The sequence below is a fragment of the Malus sylvestris genome, chromosome 13, assembly GCF_916048215.2.
Source record: "Malus sylvestris chromosome 13, drMalSylv7.2, whole genome shotgun sequence".
In the NCBI taxonomy this organism is placed as follows: domain Eukaryota; kingdom Viridiplantae; phylum Streptophyta; class Magnoliopsida; order Rosales; family Rosaceae; genus Malus; species Malus sylvestris.
The window spans coordinates 21,150,544-21,170,862 of record NC_062272.1 but is presented as its reverse complement, the minus strand read 5'-3'; the positions used below and the strand labels follow the sequence as shown (position 1 = coordinate 21,170,862).

The following is a 20,319-nucleotide window of genomic DNA, read 5'->3' as shown; positions in this document are numbered from 1 at the left end:
CAGAACACAAATATATTGTGCTCATGATGCCACCAAAGAACCCGTGCAACACGAGCCATTACAAAGGGATGGACGTTACAATGATAGGGTCATTCAACGATATACTGCACTTCAAAGGCCATATATGCACAATGCCCACCAAATTGACTTGACAGAGCACCAGTGGGAATTAAGGGGTGCTGAAGATACTTAAGTTCATTAGTGTTTGTTTTTATTTGTTGTGTTTATTTTATTTTATGTGGTGTGTTTTTTTAGTTCATTTAGTGAGTTGAAAAGTAATTTTGGTATGTTGATGTAATTTTATTTGGTGTGTTGATGTTATTTTATTTGGTGTGTTTAAATGTGTTTTGAATAAAGTACTAAATTAAATAAATTGGAAACAACATAAAGTACTAAATTCAATAAATAACCAAATTAAATAAATATACTCTTAGTTTAAATAAAGTACTAAATTCAATAAATTGGAAACAACATAAAGTACTCTATTCAATGAATAAGAAATTACAACCCGAATTGATTGGAAAATTATGAGTTCGTGAACGGATAATCATCACCTAACCAATTTGTCGTGCTAGGATGATCTTATCTTGTTGTGCTAGGATGATCTTCTGTTGTCGTGCTAGGACCATCTCCTCTTACTCTCGCTTCTCTTGCACGCCTCCTTCGCATCACGTCCGCTTTCTCTGACTTCCAAAAATATTTAGGGTTTAGAGACGTCCCTTCTAAAGGCTCCTTCATAATGTTACGATCTTGTTTAGCCATTCTTTCTTCTCTTCTATGTTCCCTTTCTTGCCGAAGTAGTTCTCTTTCTCTCTCATTAGCTTCAAATTTTTTCTCAAAAGCTGCAACTTTTGCATCCTCTCTGGCCTTATCAGCCTCACATTTAGCCATTTCCCGGGCCACAGTCAATTCACCTTGGTGGGCAAGGTCTTCCATATACTTTGCATAAGCATTCTTGACAGTATTACCTTTTCTCTTTGAAGCCTGCTTACCTTGAGGCCTAATTGGAAAACAGGTCAACCCCGACGTTTGTTCAACGGGGGGTGTTTCAGGCACTTCTTCTGCATCATCTTCACCATGATCATGCGAGGCATGATCGGGTGTAGAGTGTAGATGAGTGCTGTTCATGAAAACTTCTGGACTGACAGGCACAATTCTGAATTTAGGACAATCTTTGACAATATTCCAACATTCAAACCGGATGAATGTTTTGTTTTTGCTTTTGGTTTTGGCACCATACCAAGCTTGTGCTTGAAGTTCCTACACAATGCGGGAGAATAAATAATTATAATGAGAATAGGTAACAAATAATTATAATGAAAGTAGGTAACAAATAAATAATACAAACAAATAATTATAATGAAAATAGGTAACAAATAAATAATACAAACAAATAATTATAATGAAAGTAGGTAACAAATAAATAATACAAACAAATAATTATAATGAAAATAGGTAACAAATAAATAATACAAATAAATAATTATAATGAAAGTAGGTAACAAATAAATAATACAAACAAATAATTATAATGAAAGTAGCTAACAAATAAATAATACAAACAAATAATTATAATGAAAGTAGCTAACAAATAATTATAATGAAAGTAGCTAACAAATAATTATAATGAAAGTAGCTAACAATTAAATAATACAAACAAATAAATAATATATTGTTACCTGATCCGCTAAATTTTCCCCACTTCGAAGATTACCACTAGCTTGTGCCAAGGCGTCTCTCCACGTACTAAACGCTTGGCTAAGTAATTTCTAACAATTGGACATCGATTCTTTAGTTCTTTGCCCACCCATTTTCTCAAGATAATTAGTATGAATAAGACTCCACATTTCTCGCAACTGCATCTCATTACCCATAAGCGAATCATGAGTAACTTGAACTCAGCTAGTACACAACGCAACATCTTGAAGAAGCGTCTAATTCGTACCTGCTTGAGTAGTCATTTTGTTGGAAAAAAATTGGATTCAAACATTGAGAGAAAGATAGGAATGTGGTTGAAAGTAGTTGAGAAAATATGAAATTGTGGTGTAAGGTAAAAGATAATGAGAATGTATTTATAGAAAAGGAAAATCAATTTTTTTTTTATAATTTTTCAGATTTTAAAGAATTTTTTACATTCTTTTAAAAAAAATTATTCACCTAATTAATCTCTGCCATTGGATTTTAAAAAAAAATTGAATTCCAACATTCCAGATTGTGCCACGTGGCACAACGGTAACATTTCAGAATTTTTAATTGTTTTTTCTTTCTTCTTTTTAATTTACAAAGCCTAATAACGTGGACTGCTAATCTTAGATCAAACGGATGAAATTAAATGAGATTTTTGAATGTTTTTTACCGTTGGAAATCCAATGGTCCATAAAATAAGGCCATTTCAATCGAACAAACATGGGGAAGCCACGTGGCTTCCCCAACGGTAACATTTCAAAACAGGCGTCGCGGGCCCCATCCCTGTTTTTTTGTCGAAAGACGCCCTCCCATGCGCGCGTGATACGCACGCGCCTGACGCAGCCCTCGAGCTGGCAATCAACGATGGGCCTGCTCCTCGGGCCTCGCCTGTCACTCGGGCTACCCAACGCTGGACCCTATCCCCCCTAACAATTTGGTCCTGTTTGAATGCTTGGCCCCCGAGCAACCTCCCCTACTGAAGTTGCTCTAAGAAAGCGTACATCTAAATTGGGGCAAATGATTTACAGAGTCTTTAGGGTGCGTTTGGTATGTGGGATGGGATGGAACAGAATGGGACAGACGCGTTCCGTCCCATGTTTGGTGCACTAAAATTATGTGGAACGCGTGTCCCACATAATGAAAATGGGTTAAATTTTGGTTCTCCCTCCCCACCTGAACAGGTTTTTCCATCCCGTGGAACACAAAAATCATAACATTTAAGACAAAAATACCCCTTAGCTTTTTCAATATTTACACCTAAATCATACAACAAACCCTATTCTTCCTCTTCCTCTTCTCTGCCGCAAGTTCTATCATCTTCCTCTTCTCTGCCGTTGAAGTTCTTCATCCCTACATCTCCCCTTCGCAACCTTCCTCCTCATCCTCTTCTGTGTGCCTCTCCGTGAACTTCTCTGCATCTCCGTTCCAAGTTCGATCTGCATTCAGAGGTATCTCTCTATCTGGATTCATTTTTTTCAGTGTTCAAGTTTCAATTTTTATGTGCTGAAATCTACAAATCTGATGTCTTTGGGTTTTGTTGGATTGGATTATGTTTTGGATTTTCCTCTGTTGGATTGGGTTCTGTTGGATTTTTTTCAATGTTCAAGTTTCGATTTTTATGTGCTGAAATCTACAAATCTTATGTCTTTGGGTTCTGTTAGATTGGATTCTGTTGGATCGATCATGAGTAGCTGAATAAGTGTGTATAGATATAAATGCTTAAGGAGGAAATAGAAGGAAAAATAAAAATGTTTATGGATGGCATCTGAGCATTAGGGGGTTTAGTATGATATGAACTATATCAAGGTATGAATCTCTGGCTCATTTCATTTCTGTTCATATTTATTTATTTATTTGAATCATTACATTTATGTGGGGATTTCAGCTCTAATGTATTAGAAATTTTCTGTTTTAGATATGAATTTTCAATGGGCTATTTGAGTGGGATTAATAAATTCATAACCTATTAAGTTATGGGTAAATTGGGGTTAATTCACTTAATTATGAGATCTGCTAGTTAATGGTGTGAAGTACTAGTTACTACAGTTGTATTTGTTTATAGTGATTTGGGTCCAATAAAGTTGACATTTAAACTTAAATCTTGAATAGGAGGTGTCAAACTGTTTTTATAGTGTCGGTTCAGTATCATTTTAATGATGTTGGGCATAGCAATGGTCAAGTGCTCTTCACAATCTTGAATCATGTGATGTGTTCATTGCAGTTGCTTGAAGTTGGAATGATTCATAGTTTTGTTTACAGTTTGAGATTTGTATATCTCAATGGCTGAAAATTGAATTAGAATGTGAGAAAGATCGAAAATGACTTGTAGAGAGGCGATGAATTCATTGTGCATCTTTTCCTGATCAACAATGAATTTATTAATGTTCTCTGTTTAGGGTAGATAGTGTTGCCTGTTAAGCATCCATGATTCTACCCTTGTCTCTGTGTATCCTGTATAGTCAATGCATGTAGGGTGATCATGTGGTTCAATGTCTTATTTCTGAGATATATTGTTTTTCTTTCATTTGTGACCTGATTAAGTAACTTGGGGATGCATATTTCTTTGTGCATCTCCGCTTCCTGGAGCCTTAACATTAAGTTGTTCTGTTTTAATGCATGTTTGCTTATGGCAGGAAAGCTAGAGAAGGCCCAAAGGTATTGATTCATGTGTCAGGCGAAAGTTCAAGGGATGTGCATTGATACCCAACATTGGCTATGCGTCAGAATTTTGGGAGAAATTTTATTCAGGATGCTACTTTTGTTTTCGATTTGGTACTGTTGAATTTTATTCAGAATTTTACTAATCTAGTCATCTTAGACGACATGAAGTTCTACCAATTTGTTTGATTTTGCCATTTTACTGCAGTTCCTCGAGTAAATTTTCAGTTTTTGTTACCTGTTTTCACTTTTACTATCTAGTGTCGCTTTTGAAGCAGCATATTTTGCCAAACAAAATGAATCCAATCGAATTATCTATGTTTTCCATTGCTGTATCCGTGATTTATGCTATAATTTGGTTTAACTTGGTTGTTCACCTCTCTTGGGATTGCCTTTCTGGGAAGCAATTATGTGCATGCTTGCTTCTACTAGAACTGTAGAAATGCTTATCTCAATATAAGGTTAGTTCATGGGAGAAAAACAAATAATGAATAAGTACATATGTGTTCAAATATGAAAAAGTTAAAAAAATAAAAAAATAAAAAATAATTGTCCCGTCCCGTACCACACATAAATGTTGTACCAAACAACAGATAGAACATGAATTATTTAGTCATTTACCTTTTGATTCTGTTCCGTCCATGCGCTTACCAAACGCAGAATGGAACAACAATTCCGTTCCGTCCTGCGCATACCAAACATAACATGGAACATCTATTTTGTCCCGTCCCGTCCCATCCTGTCCGGTTCGATTCCGTCTCGTACCAAACATACCTTACAACCTCGTTTGACAAAATTCAAAACGCGTGCCGTTGACACTCCATGACACCACAGCTGAGGTCACAAGGCCAAGGGCATTGTCGTCCAACAAACAACTTCCCCTAGGTTCCTAGCCGCCTAGCAACCCCCTCCTCTCCCTCCTCTGTCCAATGCCCATCAGAGAAACCCAAGACGGAATTTTCCAAATCCAAATTCCACGGCCACACGCACAGAGGCTCGGACACTCTCCCCTCCCAATTTCCCCTCCCCGCCGACCGGAGATCTCGCCGCCTCGCTCCCCCACCGCCCTACGTCGCGCTCGCCGAAACCGAATCCACCCCCCCAGCTCAGTTCAATTCAGTTCGATTCTAACGCCCCTGCTATTCAATTTACACTTTCCACGGCGTCATGATCTGCATGTGAAAATTCGACTGGATTTTTAAGCTATCAATTTGAATTTACCCGTAGAATGCCGGAAAAGCTGAGATTATGACATTTTCCCGGGAAAATTATGAGGGCAGGTTCTTTGTGGGCCGACGAGCCCAATTCTCCGTTCACCTCTGTCCCGCGCGTACCTCAGCCCAATCCGTGCAAGCACAGGTGAATCTTGGACTTTGTTGTTGAATATTGGTGGGAGTTCGATGAGTTTTTGTGTAATTCAGTTACCAAATTGGTGCCTTGTGGTTTAATGCTTTTGCAAATTATATGTGTTCATGCTTTGACGTTCTGGTTTTTGCATGGTGATCATAATTGAATTAGTTCCAATCCGAATTGGGTTTTCAATTGATTTGCTATTCTCGAAATTGGTTCGAATTTAGGAAGAATTTTTTTTTAGATTGAGGAGGTACCGAGGTATTGTTTTTGGTTGATGTTATTTTAATTACTCTTCGTGATTTGGGAAATGGTTTCGGTGTTGATTTTGTAAATTCGGATTGGAATATTTATTGGGACTGATTTTGGATTTGAAACTGATTTGCACGCATCTGATGTTAACTGGCAGTGGTAGCAATGTTCTTAGACTGTTAGCACAGAGAGAGGTTTCTCCGCAGACGAAACATTGGTCAAAGAAGCTATGGGGGGAACCTTCTAAGTCTAATTCTGATTCCGTTGGCCCAAAGTTTGAAGCAGCTAGAGATGCTAGACACAGCCTTATCTCATGGTAACCTGCCAATTCATTTAGTCGTTCTCTCTTTATTTTCTTGCAACAAAACAGAAGCAAACTGTTTTTTTCCTAGTTGTTTGAATTATTTTGCATTCGGTTAGATCTTCCTATTCATGGTTTGTCTTGATATTGAATTGCCTTCAGGGTGGAGGCAGAGTCACTCCAGCATTTGTCTGCCAAATATTGTCCGCTTGTGCCTCCTCCACGGTCAACTATTGCCGCAGCCTTCAGCCCTGATGGAAGGACACTGGCCTCAACTCAGTAAGTCCTGCTATGTATATATATCTTGGCCTGGTGTAGGGTTTGGCTAAAGCTTAGTGTTGAGTTATATTTATTCTAAGATTGTATCATTTATTAAATTTCAATTGCAACTGTAACTGCAGCGGAGACCATACGGTTAAGATTATTGATTGCCAAACTGGGATTTGCTTAAAGGTCTTGAGTGGTCACCGTAGGACACCGTGGGTGGTAAGTCTACAACACTCGATATTTTGACTCTTGAAATTTTTTGTTTTGTTAGAATACTTGACTTTGATTGTTAGCTTCTTGCTTCAGCTTGCTGCAAGATGCCGTGAACAATTTTGTAAACAGAACCTCAAGAGATTTAGTGAAACATTGAAGCTTATTTTTCATCCATATTCTTAGAATACAATCTATGCTTAGGATGCTAAAATTCTCTCTGCAAGAAGTTTTATGCTTTCATCAAAAGTCTTTGGGTTGCGTTATCCTAAACTTTTTGTTGATGTTGCCGCTTTAATCTAGTTGTTTTATTCATAAACAAACTTGCTGGTTACCAGATCTGACACTTAAGCATAGCTACTGGATACATTTCATTAGCTTGCTGTGCTTTTCTCACCAGCTGGTTGTGCTTTTGCAGGTTAGGTTTCATCCCTTGTATCCAGACATATTGGCTAGTGGAAGTTTGGATCACGAAGTTCGCTTGTGGGATGCAAAAACGGCAGAGTGTTTAGGATCTCGTGATTTCTGTAAGTTTTAATGTGGATTATCAATCATTAAAACAAACACTTTATTCTTTTTTTATTAAGTTTGTGTCATGGATATGATTTTTAGTGCTTTTTTCTCCACACAGTGCGTCCTATTGCTTCCATAGCTTTCCATGCCCAAGGTGAGCTGCTTGCAGTTGCGTCAGGTCACAAGGTAAGTTTTTTTATTTGGAAATTTTAACTACCGATGCACAATTCTTATTAATGGCCTTAACCATTAAATCTTGCATTAGTTGTACATATGGCACTACAATAGGAGAGGGGAAACATCCTCCCCAACCATAGTACTGAAGACACGGCGTTCGCTCCGGGCTGTGCATTTTCACCCTCATGGAGCTCCTTTCCTTTTAACTGCTGAGGTAAGTTTTTGGGTAGTCATTTTTCTGTTTCTTTATTTGTTACAAATATTAATCGTTTCTTTGATTAAATATATTTTAATCATGTCTTTTTCTTATTTGTAGGTGAATGACCTTGACTCCTCAGATTCCTCGATGACACTTGCAACTTCTCTGGGTTATTTGCGCTATCCTCCACCTACTGTATATTTGGCAGATGGTCAATCTAGTGATCGTTCTGGTTTGGTAGATGGACTACCTCTTATGTCTTTACCATTTCTGATATGGCCTTCATTTGATAGAGATAATGGGAGAATATCTATGCAGCGTAGTGACGTGGACATTGGTTCAAGTAGTGCGCTACAGCGAGTTGATCCTTCTGCTTCAGTGCGCTTGCTAACATATTCAACTCCTTCAGGGCAGTATGAACTTCTGCTGTCCCCAATTGAACCTAGTAGCTCTTCTCCAGCACCAGAAGAGACAGAAACTAATACTTTCTTGAATGAAATGGAAACTGAAGTTTCTCAACCTGCAGTGGACAGTTTAGAGGCTATGGAAGTGCAGCCTGAAGGGAGGAGCAATCATATTTTCCCATTTGGTGACTCAACATATTGGGAACTTCCTTTCTTGCAAGGGTGGTTAATTGGTCAGACCCAAGCTAGCCAACGGAATATGCGGCCGGTAAGTGATGCTACCCAAGATAATCCATCTGCACATGGTGAGATGGATAATCCAGCCATAACTTCTTCAGTAATACCAACCGGTGTGAACCAATCCAGGGTTACTGGAAGATCTAGTACCCGGCATCGTACTTCAAGAACTCATATGGTGTCGACAATTGGATCTAATGAAGGTGCTGGATTCAATAGTATTCCGCATGCTGAAAGTGAGCCTCAACCTGTTGTGAGCAGAATCCAATCTGAACTTGCCAACTCACTCGCTGCAGCAGCAGCTGCAGAGTTGCCTTGCACTGTGAAGCTCAGAATTTGGCCACATGATTTGAAAAATCCTTGTTCTCCCCTTGATGCAGAAAGATGTCGCTTAACCATTCCACATGCTGTGCTTTGTAGGTAGTTTTCTTTCTGTTCTAAACTTTCATGGTACTTTATTGCTTTATTTACTTTTACATTGCTTTTAGCTTATTCGTAAGTCTTGCAAAACCAGTACATTCATAAAGGATGCAACATCAGTTGGTAGTTTGTGTATACTTTTTTTTTTGTCAAAGGCAGTTTGTTTTCACTGGATCTACACCTTTTTCAAACAAATATTTGATTAGTAGATGATCATGAAATGTTTGGCTATTTTTTCTTTTTTTTCTCTCCTTCAGCATTGCATGGTTGTTTGGACTTTAATAGTATTACTGGCCATATCTTTTTGGATTTTTACTTTGATAATTTGTTTCAGTGAGATGGGTGCCCATTTTTCCCCTTGTGGAAGGTTTTTAGCTGCATGTGTTGCATGTATGTTACCCCATATGGAAGCTGATCTTGGATTGCAGAGCCAGGTCAACCATGACGTGACAGGGGCATCAACTTCCCCAACTCGACATCCAATATCAGCTCACCATGTCGTGTATGAGCTCCGGATATATTCCCTTGAGGAAGCAACGTAAACCTTTAACTCCCTATAATATGTGTTATCTTTTCTTACCTCTCTTTTAGCTTTCCATATGCATTTTCCTTCTTTCTACAGCCTGATTTTCTTTTATTTATCTAGATTTGGAACGGTTCTTGCATCCCGGGCAATAAGAGCTGCCCACTGCCTAACATCTATTCAGGTCAGCTACATTTTGAAGATGTTTGACTTATTGGTTCATCTTAATCATTAGTTTCTCATTGATTTTCCAACCATTCTTTACTTGTTTAACTGTTTTCCCTAAGACTAAAGAAAATCTATAGCGGAAACTTAAATGTTTCATTTTAACTGAAAACTAAGGTTAGTAGCCCCGTATGGAGTGCATCCCTTGAAATCTCAGCATAAGAGCTCAATAATTCATGCCAATGCTCAGCTTAGCTTTAGTTGAGTTAGAGACTCAGGAGTTATGATAAGATATCTGTTATGTGCTTAGAATGTAATAAATTGCATTTGCGGATAGAATGTAGTAAGTTGCATTTGCATATATTTTTGAAAAGGCATATGCCACCAGAAAATCTAAAGTTGAAGCATGGTGTTGTTATGTAGCGGTATATAAACACATACATACATAGGTATGTTATATGTATGGGGAATCTGTTATAGTTTGCCTTGTATTGTTGATGTGTGATCATGTTGTTTCAATATTCAATCCAACAGCTGATGGTATATGACTTAGATTTCCAATGCACTGCCATTATGATTAGAACAAATAAGCAATAAATTGATAATTTTTTTTATATGCAAAAGATTCATGACCTAATCATTTGAAGTTTTTTTTTTCCTTTATATTTCTTTTTGATCAAGCAAAGAATTTGTATTTTCATTGTACACTTATTCCATTTTGTTATTCCTTGATTTTTGTGGCAGTTCTCTCCTACGTCAGAGCATATATTACTTGCCTATGGTCGTCGTCACAGTTCACTTCTTAAGAGTGTTGTCATTGATGGAGAGACTACAGTGCCTATTTACACCATTCTGGAGGTAAGGTTTTTTAGTTGTCTTCCGCCCCTCCCTCTTCATTTTAGTTTTAACTTTTAAATATTAAAGTTAACTCTTTTTTTTTTTTCCTTCAAGTGTGTCTCATTTCAGAATGGGTGTTTCAATCAAATTTTAAAGTAACATACAGAAACTTATGTCAAATTTAATCTGCTTCTAATAAATAAATGGCAAGGATATGAAATTCTTATGAATTGTGGTTGAGACTAATGTATGCAACCTAAGTTAGATTGCACTAGTCTTAGAGTGGAAAAAGTGTGCAAGTGGCCTTATACTACAGTGGTGGAAAGGTGTTGAGCCCTTGCATGACGGTGTGTGGGTTCAAACCCCTCTGGTGGCTAATCTAACATCTAATCTAACAAAATCTATCGTTTGACAAAAAAAAAAAAAAAAAAGAGTGGAAAAAATGAATTTGGTGCAAACTAAAAGTCATTTACAGCTGAACTCGTGTATGCAATAGATTTTATGTCAACTTTCTTATAAATTTGACGGTAGTTGTGCCTTGTGGTTCTACTGTGAGTCTGTGTGATATAAACTTTTATGTGTTACAGTTGTTTTTGGTTGTCCTCTATTATGAGTGTTCATGTAACATTCTTAGTTGTTATTCAGGTCTACAGAATTTCTGATATGGAACTTGTGAGAGTTCTTCCTAGTGCAGAGGATGAGGTCAATGTAGCTTGCTTTCATCCTTCAGTTGGAGGTGGCCTCGTCTATGGAACCAAGGTAAGCAATTCAGTTTTTGTAAGCTTGTTTTAATTGTTTGGCCCCTCCGCCAATTTCCACAACTCACAATGTTTTCATGTTGTGAAATGCAGGAAGGGAAGTTAAGGATCCTCCAATATGATAGTTTTCATGGGACGAATCAGACAACATCCGCTTTTCTTGATGAAAACATGCTTGAGGTACAACATGACCCCAGTGGACAGTTTATTTGTTTATTGTTCTTTGTTTTTGTATGCAGTTATGCCTTCATGTTTTGGTTTTTAAGTTGCTGCAAAATCAAATCCTCCATCTTTACATGTTTACTTACTTTTCGTAGCTGTTCATTCTCCTGATGTTACCAATCTATTTTTCTAGGTTCCGACATATGCCTTGGAATGCTAGGAACTAGCCATCATTTTCCACTTGTGAGACGAACCACTCAGCTTAGCCGGTCTGTTTCTCTTTTTGAAGATCTATTGCATTAAGATTTTGTTAAATTAATTTTACTTCCAGCATCAACGTGTAGGATGGATAATGTTTGGAGTATTATGCCTTTAATATTACACTTATTGTCTAGAGGTTTTGGTGATGTGTTGAGGTTTTTCTTGAGTATGGATTCCTCCTTTTTCTTTGTACATAGAAATTATAGGAGTGGCATGGATTGAATACGCTTGGTAGGTTTATAAGCTACGTCCTTAAGAAATAAGGTCTAATATTAGTTTACTTTCGGCTGGCTCCAGTTTCTTGGGGGAAGAAACTGACGATGGCCCTATGTTTTGCTTTCAGGATGAAATCACGGTGTATCCGTGAACCTGAAGATTGTGCCTGAATTACACAGAATTTGTATACGGATAACAGTTAACCCTGTACCTGACTGTTGCTTCTCCAGTCGAAATGCCTGTGAAACGCTCCATTAAGAATTTAAAAAAAAAAAATACAGCTTTGTAATATTTCTTTAATGTATGTTTAGAGTATATGTTGTTTAAATGACTAGGGAATGTAATTTAACAAGGGAACTGATGTTATTGTATATGTTAGGAATGTAATTGATTTTCTTTTGTCTGTCTTGAACAAAGGCATTGTGTGTGTTTAGGGGCCCTTGTATTGTATGTTGGCCTTCACTGTAAAAAGAAAGCAAGATTTCGAATCAATTTCGCTTTTTATCCATGTACCATCTTCCGTCGAATACTCTTATTCGAGCTTATAAACACGGAAATCCTTGAAACAAGGAATTGATCTTCCCTTGTTTTGATCATGTAAGCTCTGTGGATGTCATACATATCACGCACGAACGATGATGCATCAGGTTAGGTTGGAACAGTTGTTCGTTTAGTCCCGTACCTCAACAGTGCAATCTTGACGCAAGAAGCGATTATCGTTGCTGATCAAGTTTCGTCCACTTGGAGTTTGGTCTGCGGTTTTACAGGAGGCGAGACAATTCATCCATTAAATCAACTTACAAATCATTTCAAACGCTGAAAAACCCTAAATTTGATCGAATGTAGAAAAGGTTTGGGACACCTGAACCCCTGGGACGCATGATCTTCAGCTTTTTCTTAGTAGCACTTGCTTCACAAAATTGTCCAAGTTTGTGGACGATGAACCATGTGGAGCAGTGGCTTCTTCTGCCAGTTGCTTCCACTCCATGACCTTATTTTTCATTTGCTTACCTTTCTCTCCCTCCATTAACTCTATAACGAGCTTCTCTACTTCATCTCTCTTCACATCGTAACTAATCTCCATGCCGATACCCCATTTTTTACAAACACAATAACAGTTCGTTTGCTGGTCAGAGAAGCATGGCAAACATAGCATAGGCACGCCTGCGCATAGGCTCTCGATCGTTGAATTCCATCCGCTATGGGTTAAAAATCCTCCGACTGATGAGTGCTCCAGGACTTGCTCTTGTGGACACCAACTCGCTATTAGACCTCTTTCCTTCGTCTCCGCGACAAACTCAGGTTGAAAAATGGCCCATTCACGAACGACAAGATCAGGTCTAATCACCCAAAAGAAGGGCACCTTGCTATTTGCCAGTCCCCACCCAAACTCAACAAGATGTTCCGGTGTTACGAATGCTAAGCTGCCAAAATTCACATAAACAACTGAGTTTGGTGCCTTAGAATTTAGCCATTGGAGGCACTCAGTTTCCTCTTTCCATAGACTATATCCCATAGCCTTCAAGGGGGGCTCTGGTATCCTGTTGAGGAGCAACTGGTGAGGGCCAATGGCGTAAACACGCGGAAACATGGACGAGAGAGAATCCAAAACTTGGTGCTCCAATGCATCAAAAGTGTGAATGACAATTGCCGAACCCCTCTTGAATTTTTGAATTGATTCCAAGCAGAAGACCCAGCCTACGTCATTGGGATCTGTAGTAATGAAGTTGTTTGGAAGGTCCCTTAACCTGATATCTTTCATTCCTGGAACCCAATCTAAAACCTTGTCCAGAAAGCCATTTGTTAACCAACTCTCCTCTGCAAAAAAACCCAAGTGAAGAAAAATAAGTTTTATTCACTACTGGTTCAAAAAATGAGCTTTTATGTGTCTTAATTAATGCCCCCTTTGATAACTACGTCCTTTTTAGTTTTCATTTATTTGAAAACTACAATTTGTTGAGTTGTTCTCTTGGTTTAAAACAAGGGAAACAATATGAAACTGAAACCGTTAATTAAGTGCTTCAACAGTATCTCTTTCACCTTTGAGTGGGGCAAGTCCTTTTTCCTCCAAAGTTGGATATTGATTGAAGCCCATGAAGCTGCTTGCGGAAATAGTGAAGAAGAGTACGACAGGGATTCCAACTTCTTCAGCTGCTGTGACAGTGAAAGCCATCCAACCATCCGAAACAATGTGACTCACTGGAGGAATATCGTTGCAAGTTGCTGAACGCTCGAGCTTCACGAGGATGTCACGAAATGGAGCTGTGAAGTTTTTCCCGACTGACTCAACAAGCGAAATCAAATCTTGAGTGGTATCTTCATCTGAACTTTGAAGGCCATCTGGCATGGTTTCAAACCGAAAATCAGGCAAGCCGTCGAGGGAGTCGGGACCTAGAGATTTTAGATAGAGTTTGTGATTGAACTCAGTGTTGACAAAGGTGATATGAAAACCTCCATGATGGAGGAGTTTTGCAAATTTGAGCATTGCCTTTATGTGGCTTTGAGCTGGAAAAGGGATGCAAAGAAGATGAGGCTTTTTATTGCCTGCTTCTTTGGAACCCATTTTAGATTTGTTTTTGTGTTATGTGTAATTGCATCCTCACAAGTGCAGTGTTTTATAGAGTTGGACAGCATTTCTGCGTGAGTCTATCATAATAACTAGAAACGCTTTTGATGAAAATGTTTTTAAAATTAATCCCTAATAAAAATACAAGTGAATCCTGTAAAAACATTTGACGTGCTTCCTACAAGAATCACATAACTAGTGTTTCTTCCAAAAAGAACTTCAAGTGCTTTTGGAACCCAAAAGCACTTTCATTCATTTTAAAACCAACAGTAAAACAATATAAACAACGATTATACTTTTGCAATAACAATAATCTTCATCATCATCTGTGTGTTTCTTCCTAGCTAAAGAATAAAGTGTCACGATATGCTACTCAAAAGTTGGGAAAATTTAGTAAAGAAAAAATTATGGTGCCGGCGATGTATAGTTTTTGGAAACTAGGAACCTCCAAAAACAAGATACGAAAAAGAAAAAGACAATCTATATATTAAAGGGTTTTTATTACAAATGGTCCTTAAAATTGACCTATCTCATCATTTAGGTCCTTTAATTTGAAAATCAATTAATGTCGTTCCTGAAATTATCTACTGTAAATCAATTTGGTCTCTGCCATTTAATTCCATTAAGTTTTCCGTTTGTTTGCTGATGTACCACACTTGTGGCCAATGCAACCAAAGATTTAGTGTCATGTAAGGCCATTTCCAACCGATCCGATCAGAGGGTCAAAAATAATCAAGAATGACACGAAAATCGTCTTCAAGAAATAGACTAAAGACTCATGGACTCCACCGTGCCAAAAAAAAAAAAGGAATCAGGCCAACCGGCTGGCCTTGGATTTATGCCTAACTATATGTGATGCAAGAAATCTAAGCAAGGTCTCTCATCCGTTGGACTACCCATCTATTTTTTGATGCAAAACGATAGCGATTTATTAATAATCAAATAATAAATTTTTTATAAGAACGTCACAAAATGTGATATAGAGGTTCAAATAAAAAGAAATAACACGATCGGTGCAAAACCATGTTGCATTGTATGAACTGTGAGCCAACTTATAATAAAAGTTTGAAATTCATTGTTTATAGAGTTAGACAGCATTTCTGCGTGAGTCTATTATAATGACTAGAAACGTTTTTGATGAAAATGTTTTTAAAATTAATCCCTAATAAAAATACAAGTGAATCCTGTAAAGACACTTGAAGTGTTTCCTACAAGAATCACATAACTAGTGTTTCCTACAAGAATCACATAACTAGTGTTTCTTCCAAAAAGAACTTCAAGTGCTTTTGGAACCCAAAAGCACTTTCATCAAAAGCACTTTCATTCATTTTAAAACCAACAGTAAAACAATATAAACAACGATTATACTTTTGCAATAACAATAATCTTCATCATCATATGTGTGTTTCTTCCTAGCTAAAGAATAAAGTGTCACGATATGCACTCAAAAGTTGGGTAAATTTAGTAAAGCAAAAATTATGGCGCCGGCGATGTATAGTTTTTGGAAACTAGGAACCTCCAAAAACAAGATACAAAAAAGAAAAAGACAATCTATATATTAAAGGGTTTTTATTACAAATGGTCCTTAAAATTGACCTATCTCATCATTTAGGTCCCGTAATTTGAAAATCAATCAATGTCGTTCCTGAAATTATCTACTGTAAATCAATTTGGTCTCTGCCATTTAATTCCATTAAGTTTTCCGTTTGTTTGCTGATGTACCACACTTGTGACCAATGCAACCAATGATTTAGTGCCATGTAAGGCCATTTCCAACCGATCCGATCAGAGGGTAAAAAATAATTCAGAATGACACGAAAACCGTCTTCAAGAAATAGACTAAAGACTCGTGGACTCCACTGTGCCAAAAAAAGAGGAATCGGGCCAACCGGCTGGCCTTGGATTTATGCCTAACTATATGTGATGCAAGAAATCTAAGCAAGGTCTCTCATCTGTTGGACTACCCATCTATTTTTTGATGCAAAATGATAGCGATTTATTAATAATCAAATAATAATTTTTTTATAAGAACGTCACAAAATGTGATCTAGAGGTTCAAATAAAAAGAAATAACACGATCGATGCAAAACCATGTTGCATTGTATGATCTGTGAGCCAACTTATAATAAAAGTTTGAAATTCATTGTTTACCATAATCCAAATATTCTGACATACATTATTTATAAGCTTAAATTCGTATTTTAAATTTAAATGCATATGGTTGCATTGTGTCGTTTGGCAGCTCAGACTGTAATGCCTATTTTTATCGGATAGGATAAATAACCAATAGATAGTACTGACTAAATTAACCAATGGATAATACTGACTAAATTAGTTTGGTGCAGTATCAAACTAATGACCGTATTATTCATACGGTATCGAATAAGAATTCAATGTAACTATCTAAAAACCCAAATACTTTCCAAATCCTAAACTTCAAAATAAAAAGCAAATTAAAAAGCCCCAAATTAAGCAAAATCTAATTTAAAAATAAAAAATTGCCCGGATAAAATTTGTCCAAATTTCCAAGTTCTATCATCATTCTCAACCAAGATTCCAGAATAATCCTAGATCACCTTTAACTCTACTAGGTGTGGCACTAACTTGACCAATAATCTCAGCTAAAATACTGTTACTGCGCAGGTTTTCCAACACCAAATCTAAGTTATTCCGGCTTACCTCAATAACCAGACCAAGTTCTTCAGCAAAAAGCGTTTGGAATAGGCTCTTCCCATGTGAAGTCAAGTCCAAAGTAATGCCACAATTCCCAGAAAATGCCATTTCAAGGGCATAGACCAGTAGCCCACCATCACTAACATCATGACCAGCAGAGATCAATTCGTCAGAAAGAAGGTCCAGCAAAATTATCCAATTCAAATTCGATGGGGAGAACCCAATTCAAATTCTCAGCCAAGATTCCAAAATAAACCCAGACCAGATCAGAAAAACCCAATTTGAATTCGACTTTTGTGAATGAGAATGAACCTCTCTTTGTACGGTGCTTGGCGCAACAAGGAAAGCAGCGACGGCGAGATAAGGCGACGGGCAGATCAATGTCGGCGAGAGGAGGCGACAGGAAGAACGACGATGGCTATAAGAGACGACGGGGAGAATGACGACGGCAAGAGGGATGACGGCGAGAAGGACGACGGCGTGAGGAGGTATCGTGGAGAACGAAGTGAGAAAGAGAGGAATGGGAACCAGACTAAGGCCTTGTTTGGCATGTCGTATAAGGAATCGAATAGGACTAATAATATGAACCCAGCTGTTTGGTGTATTAAATAGTCATCGGATTAATTTAAGGCAGCCGGATATGATAGTCGGGTATACACCTTCTTATTAAACCTTTCCAAAAGGATTGGATTATTAGTCGGGTATAAACCTTTCCTCTCTCTCGCACTTGGTTCTCCATGACACCTCCTCTCGCCGTCGTCCCTCTCGTCGTCGTCGTTCTCCCGCTCGCTACTCTCCTCGTCGCTGCTCTCCCGCTCGCTACTCTCCTCGTCGCTGCTCTCCCGCTCGCTACTCTCCTCGTCGCTGCTCTCCTGGTACTGTCGCACTGCTGCTCTCCTAGTACTGTCGCTCTTCGTGAAATCCATAAGTAGCAAGTACTGTCGCACTGCTGCTCTCCTAGTACTGTCGCTCTTCGTGAAATCCGTAAGTAGCATAAGAGTATTGAGCTCTTGATCAGGATTCCAGAGGCTTGTTCGTGAAATTGCCCAGGATTTCAAGACTGGTCTACGTTTCCAGAGCCACGCGGTATTGGCACTGCAGGAGGCTGTTTAGGCCTACCTTGTGGGTCTGTTTAAGGACACCAACCTATGCGCCATCCATGCCAAGCGGGTTACCATCATGCTTGTTGAACAATATTTCATCTGGGCAATTTTTTGGTATTTTTATGTATTTTTGTTCAACATTTAATTTGTATATTTTTGTTCATTTGGTTGTCTGCAGCCTGACTGTTGAACAATATTTCATTTGGGCAATTTTTTATTTTTATTTTTTAAAATTAGATTTTGCTTAATTTGGAGCTTTTAATTTGATTTTTATTTTGAAGTTTAGGATTTGAAAAGTATTTGGGTTTTTAGATAATTACATTAAATTTATATTCGATACAGTATAAATAATACGATCATTAGTCCGATACTGCACCAAACGCCCGACTAATTTAGTCAGTACTATCCGGTGACTATTTATCCTATCCGACAGAAATAGTCAGTACAGTCCGAACTACCAATCGAGGCCTAATAATCCACTCCTTTTGGAAGGGTTTATTAAGGTGTATCCCCGACTAAACAAACAGACTGATTAAATTAATCCGGCGACTATTTAATATGAGAGGACATTAAACGGTTAGGTATGTATTATTAATCATATATGATCCCTTATACAACTTGCCAAACGATGCCTTAGTAAGTTCTCGAAGCAATTTATGAATTAAATTTGGGTTTGTTTTTGCTGGCAGTGGTAGGAGAAATTTTTACACACAAGTGGTATACCACATATTATTATATAAATGGTGGAAATTTTTATTTTTTCTGTTATTAATTTTTTAATACAAGAATCCCACCACTTGTCTAGAGACACGTGGTGTACCATCCCGTGTTCTAATCAATTGAAAAATATGTCCAGTAGTAGGGCGTTGTTTAAGACGTATCACATGTGTATTTTTTTTTCCCTCTCTTTTTACAATAACCGATACAAAGATTTTCATTATTAAGTGCATGATCGCTTTAATATATCTATTTTTAATGTCCAATTTATTAATCGGGAAAGAAATTTGCACAATGAACAATAATGGTAAAATCTTTAAACGATCACGAAAAATGAAAGATGTTAGTGCGGATTTGCTACAAAGACTACAAATGTGACAACCTTGAAACCAAAGCCAATCATTAAGACAAAGAGGCCACATCAACTCACCGACACAAGACATGCCCACTAAGTGAGACATTACAAAAACTTAAACTACACTATTTAATTATTCTCTATCTTTAAATCAAATTCAAAAGTGAATGACTAGACATCTTTAATTACTCGATAACTAAGAGAACATTTATTTTTGAAATAGCTAGACAAAAATAGTAATGTTGAAGTTTATATGAATCTCAAGCATGGAAGAAAATGCCGATAATATCGGCGAAATATCGCCGATATTATCGGTTTTTCGCATAATGGATATTTAAATAGGTATCCGAATGGTTTTCGTCCAAATATCGCGATATTTTTTGAACGGTGCAATCAGAGAAGAACGCCGGAGATGGTGTGCCTATTCCCGAGCCGATTTCGTCCCAAAAACCTTGCAAAAACACGATTTTGAACTTCAATTTCACATATAAGGTTCAAATTTCACGCATGCAAGAGGTAATCAACATAGGGTTTAGTTGGTTAGAGTGCTGAATTTCAATGGAATCTCACCTGAAAACTTGTTATCTTCGAGTCGAAGACGAACCAGAGAGTGACGAAGAACCCGAACACGTGGAACAGAGGCAGCGTGAACAGAAACACGCCTTGGCCGTTGGGTAGGGTCGGGTCAGGTTTGCGCCGAAGGGCGTGGAGGGATTCGAGATTGTCGGACTGAGGAGCAGAAGGATCGAGAGAGTGGGAGATCTGTGTGTGTGTGGGAGAATGGAGAAGGGGGAGAAGACTGAGGGAAGGATCCAGATCGAGATCGAGATTCGAGAGAGACTGAGGACCGAGGGAGAGAAGGAGACGGAGAGACCGAGGGAGAGACGGAGACGGAAGGCTTTGTGTTCTCTGCTTGTTGCGTGTGCGTGTGAAGGAGACGGAGAGACCGAGGGAGAGAAGGAGACGGAGAGACCGAGGGAGAGAGAGAAGGATCCAGAAAGGTATGCGTGTGTGCGTGTGCGTGTGTGCTTGTTGCGTGTGCGTGTGCGTGTGCGTGTGCGTGTGCGTGTGTGCGTGTTGCGTATGCGTGTGTGCGTGTTGCATCGTGTGTGTGTGTGTGTGTTGCAGAGTGTTGCAGAGGTGAAAATAATTTTGCACCCAGAGGTGAAAAGATGTGAAAATAATGTGCATGTGACTGTGAAAATAATGTGTTTAGACTTCTTTCATTAATTACTACATATTTTTTACACTCACAATGTTTGTCAGCTCGCTAAATAATCAACTTGATAATGTTAAATCCATCATGCAA

The 20,319-nt window shown here is 38.1% G+C and overlaps 2 protein-coding genes across 4 annotated transcripts; one reads left to right on the top strand and one right to left on the bottom strand.

Annotated features, from left to right (window-relative positions):
* The first annotated feature begins 5,227 nt into the window (after nt 1-5,227).
* LOC126595638 (uncharacterized) lies at nt 5,228-12,104 on the top strand. Of its 2 annotated transcripts, XM_050261932.1 has the most exons (16): nt 5,228-5,703; nt 6,104-6,262; nt 6,410-6,526; nt 6,649-6,733; nt 7,143-7,251; nt 7,356-7,423; nt 7,503-7,628; nt 7,731-7,850; nt 7,932-8,674; nt 9,009-9,212; nt 9,321-9,381; nt 10,107-10,220; nt 10,845-10,958; nt 11,051-11,137; nt 11,313-11,388; nt 11,724-12,104. In XM_050261932.1, exons 1-15 carry the CDS (start codon nt 5,615-5,617, stop codon nt 11,337-11,339), a joined length of 2,223 nt encoding a protein of 740 aa, XP_050117889.1. In that variant the 5' UTR covers nt 5,228-5,614; the 3' UTR covers nt 11,340-11,388; nt 11,724-12,104. The 2 variants fall into 2 exon arrangements, with proteins under 2 accessions (XP_050117889.1, XP_050117888.1); XM_050261931.1 differs by having other exon boundaries at nt 7,731-8,674.
* A 251-nt stretch (nt 12,105-12,355) lies between these two features.
* On the bottom strand, nt 12,356-18,087 carry LOC126595640 (7-deoxyloganetin glucosyltransferase-like). Of its 2 annotated transcripts, XM_050261937.1 has the most exons (3): nt 16,842-18,087; nt 13,637-13,987; nt 12,356-13,414 (listed from the first exon to the last, which is right to left on the bottom strand). In XM_050261937.1, the coding sequence occupies exons 2-3, from the start codon at nt 13,941-13,943 to the stop codon at nt 12,483-12,485; spliced, it is 1,239 nt and encodes a 412-aa protein (XP_050117894.1). In that variant the 5' UTR covers nt 13,944-13,987; nt 16,842-18,087; the 3' UTR covers nt 12,356-12,482. The 2 variants fall into 2 exon arrangements, with proteins under 2 accessions (XP_050117894.1, XP_050117893.1); XM_050261936.1 differs by lacking the exon at nt 16,842-18,087 and having other exon boundaries at nt 13,637-15,143.
* Between the last annotated feature and the right edge of the window lie 2,232 nt (nt 18,088-20,319).

Bases quoted from the DNA above. Each gene is read 5' to 3' on its own strand.
- LOC126595638 (XM_050261931.1), top strand. From the start codon at position 5,615: ATGAGGGCAGGTTCTTTGTGGGCCGACGAGCCCAATTCTCCGTTCACC. The intron at 8,675-9,008 runs GTAGTTTTCTTT...AATTTGTTTCAG, and splicing joins CCACATGCTGTGCTTTGTAG to TGAGATGGGTGCCCATTTTT. The intron at 11,138-11,312 runs GTACAACATGAC...CTATTTTTCTAG, and splicing joins TTGATGAAAACATGCTTGAG to GTTCCGACATATGCCTTGGA.
- LOC126595640 (XM_050261936.1), bottom strand. From the start codon at position 14,159: ATGGGTTCCAAAGAAGCAGGCAATAAAAAGCCTCATCTTCTTTGCATC. The intron at 13,415-13,636 runs GTGAAAGAGATA...GTTTTTTTGCAG, and splicing joins AGGACTTGCCCCACTCAAAG to AGGAGAGTTGGTTAACAAAT.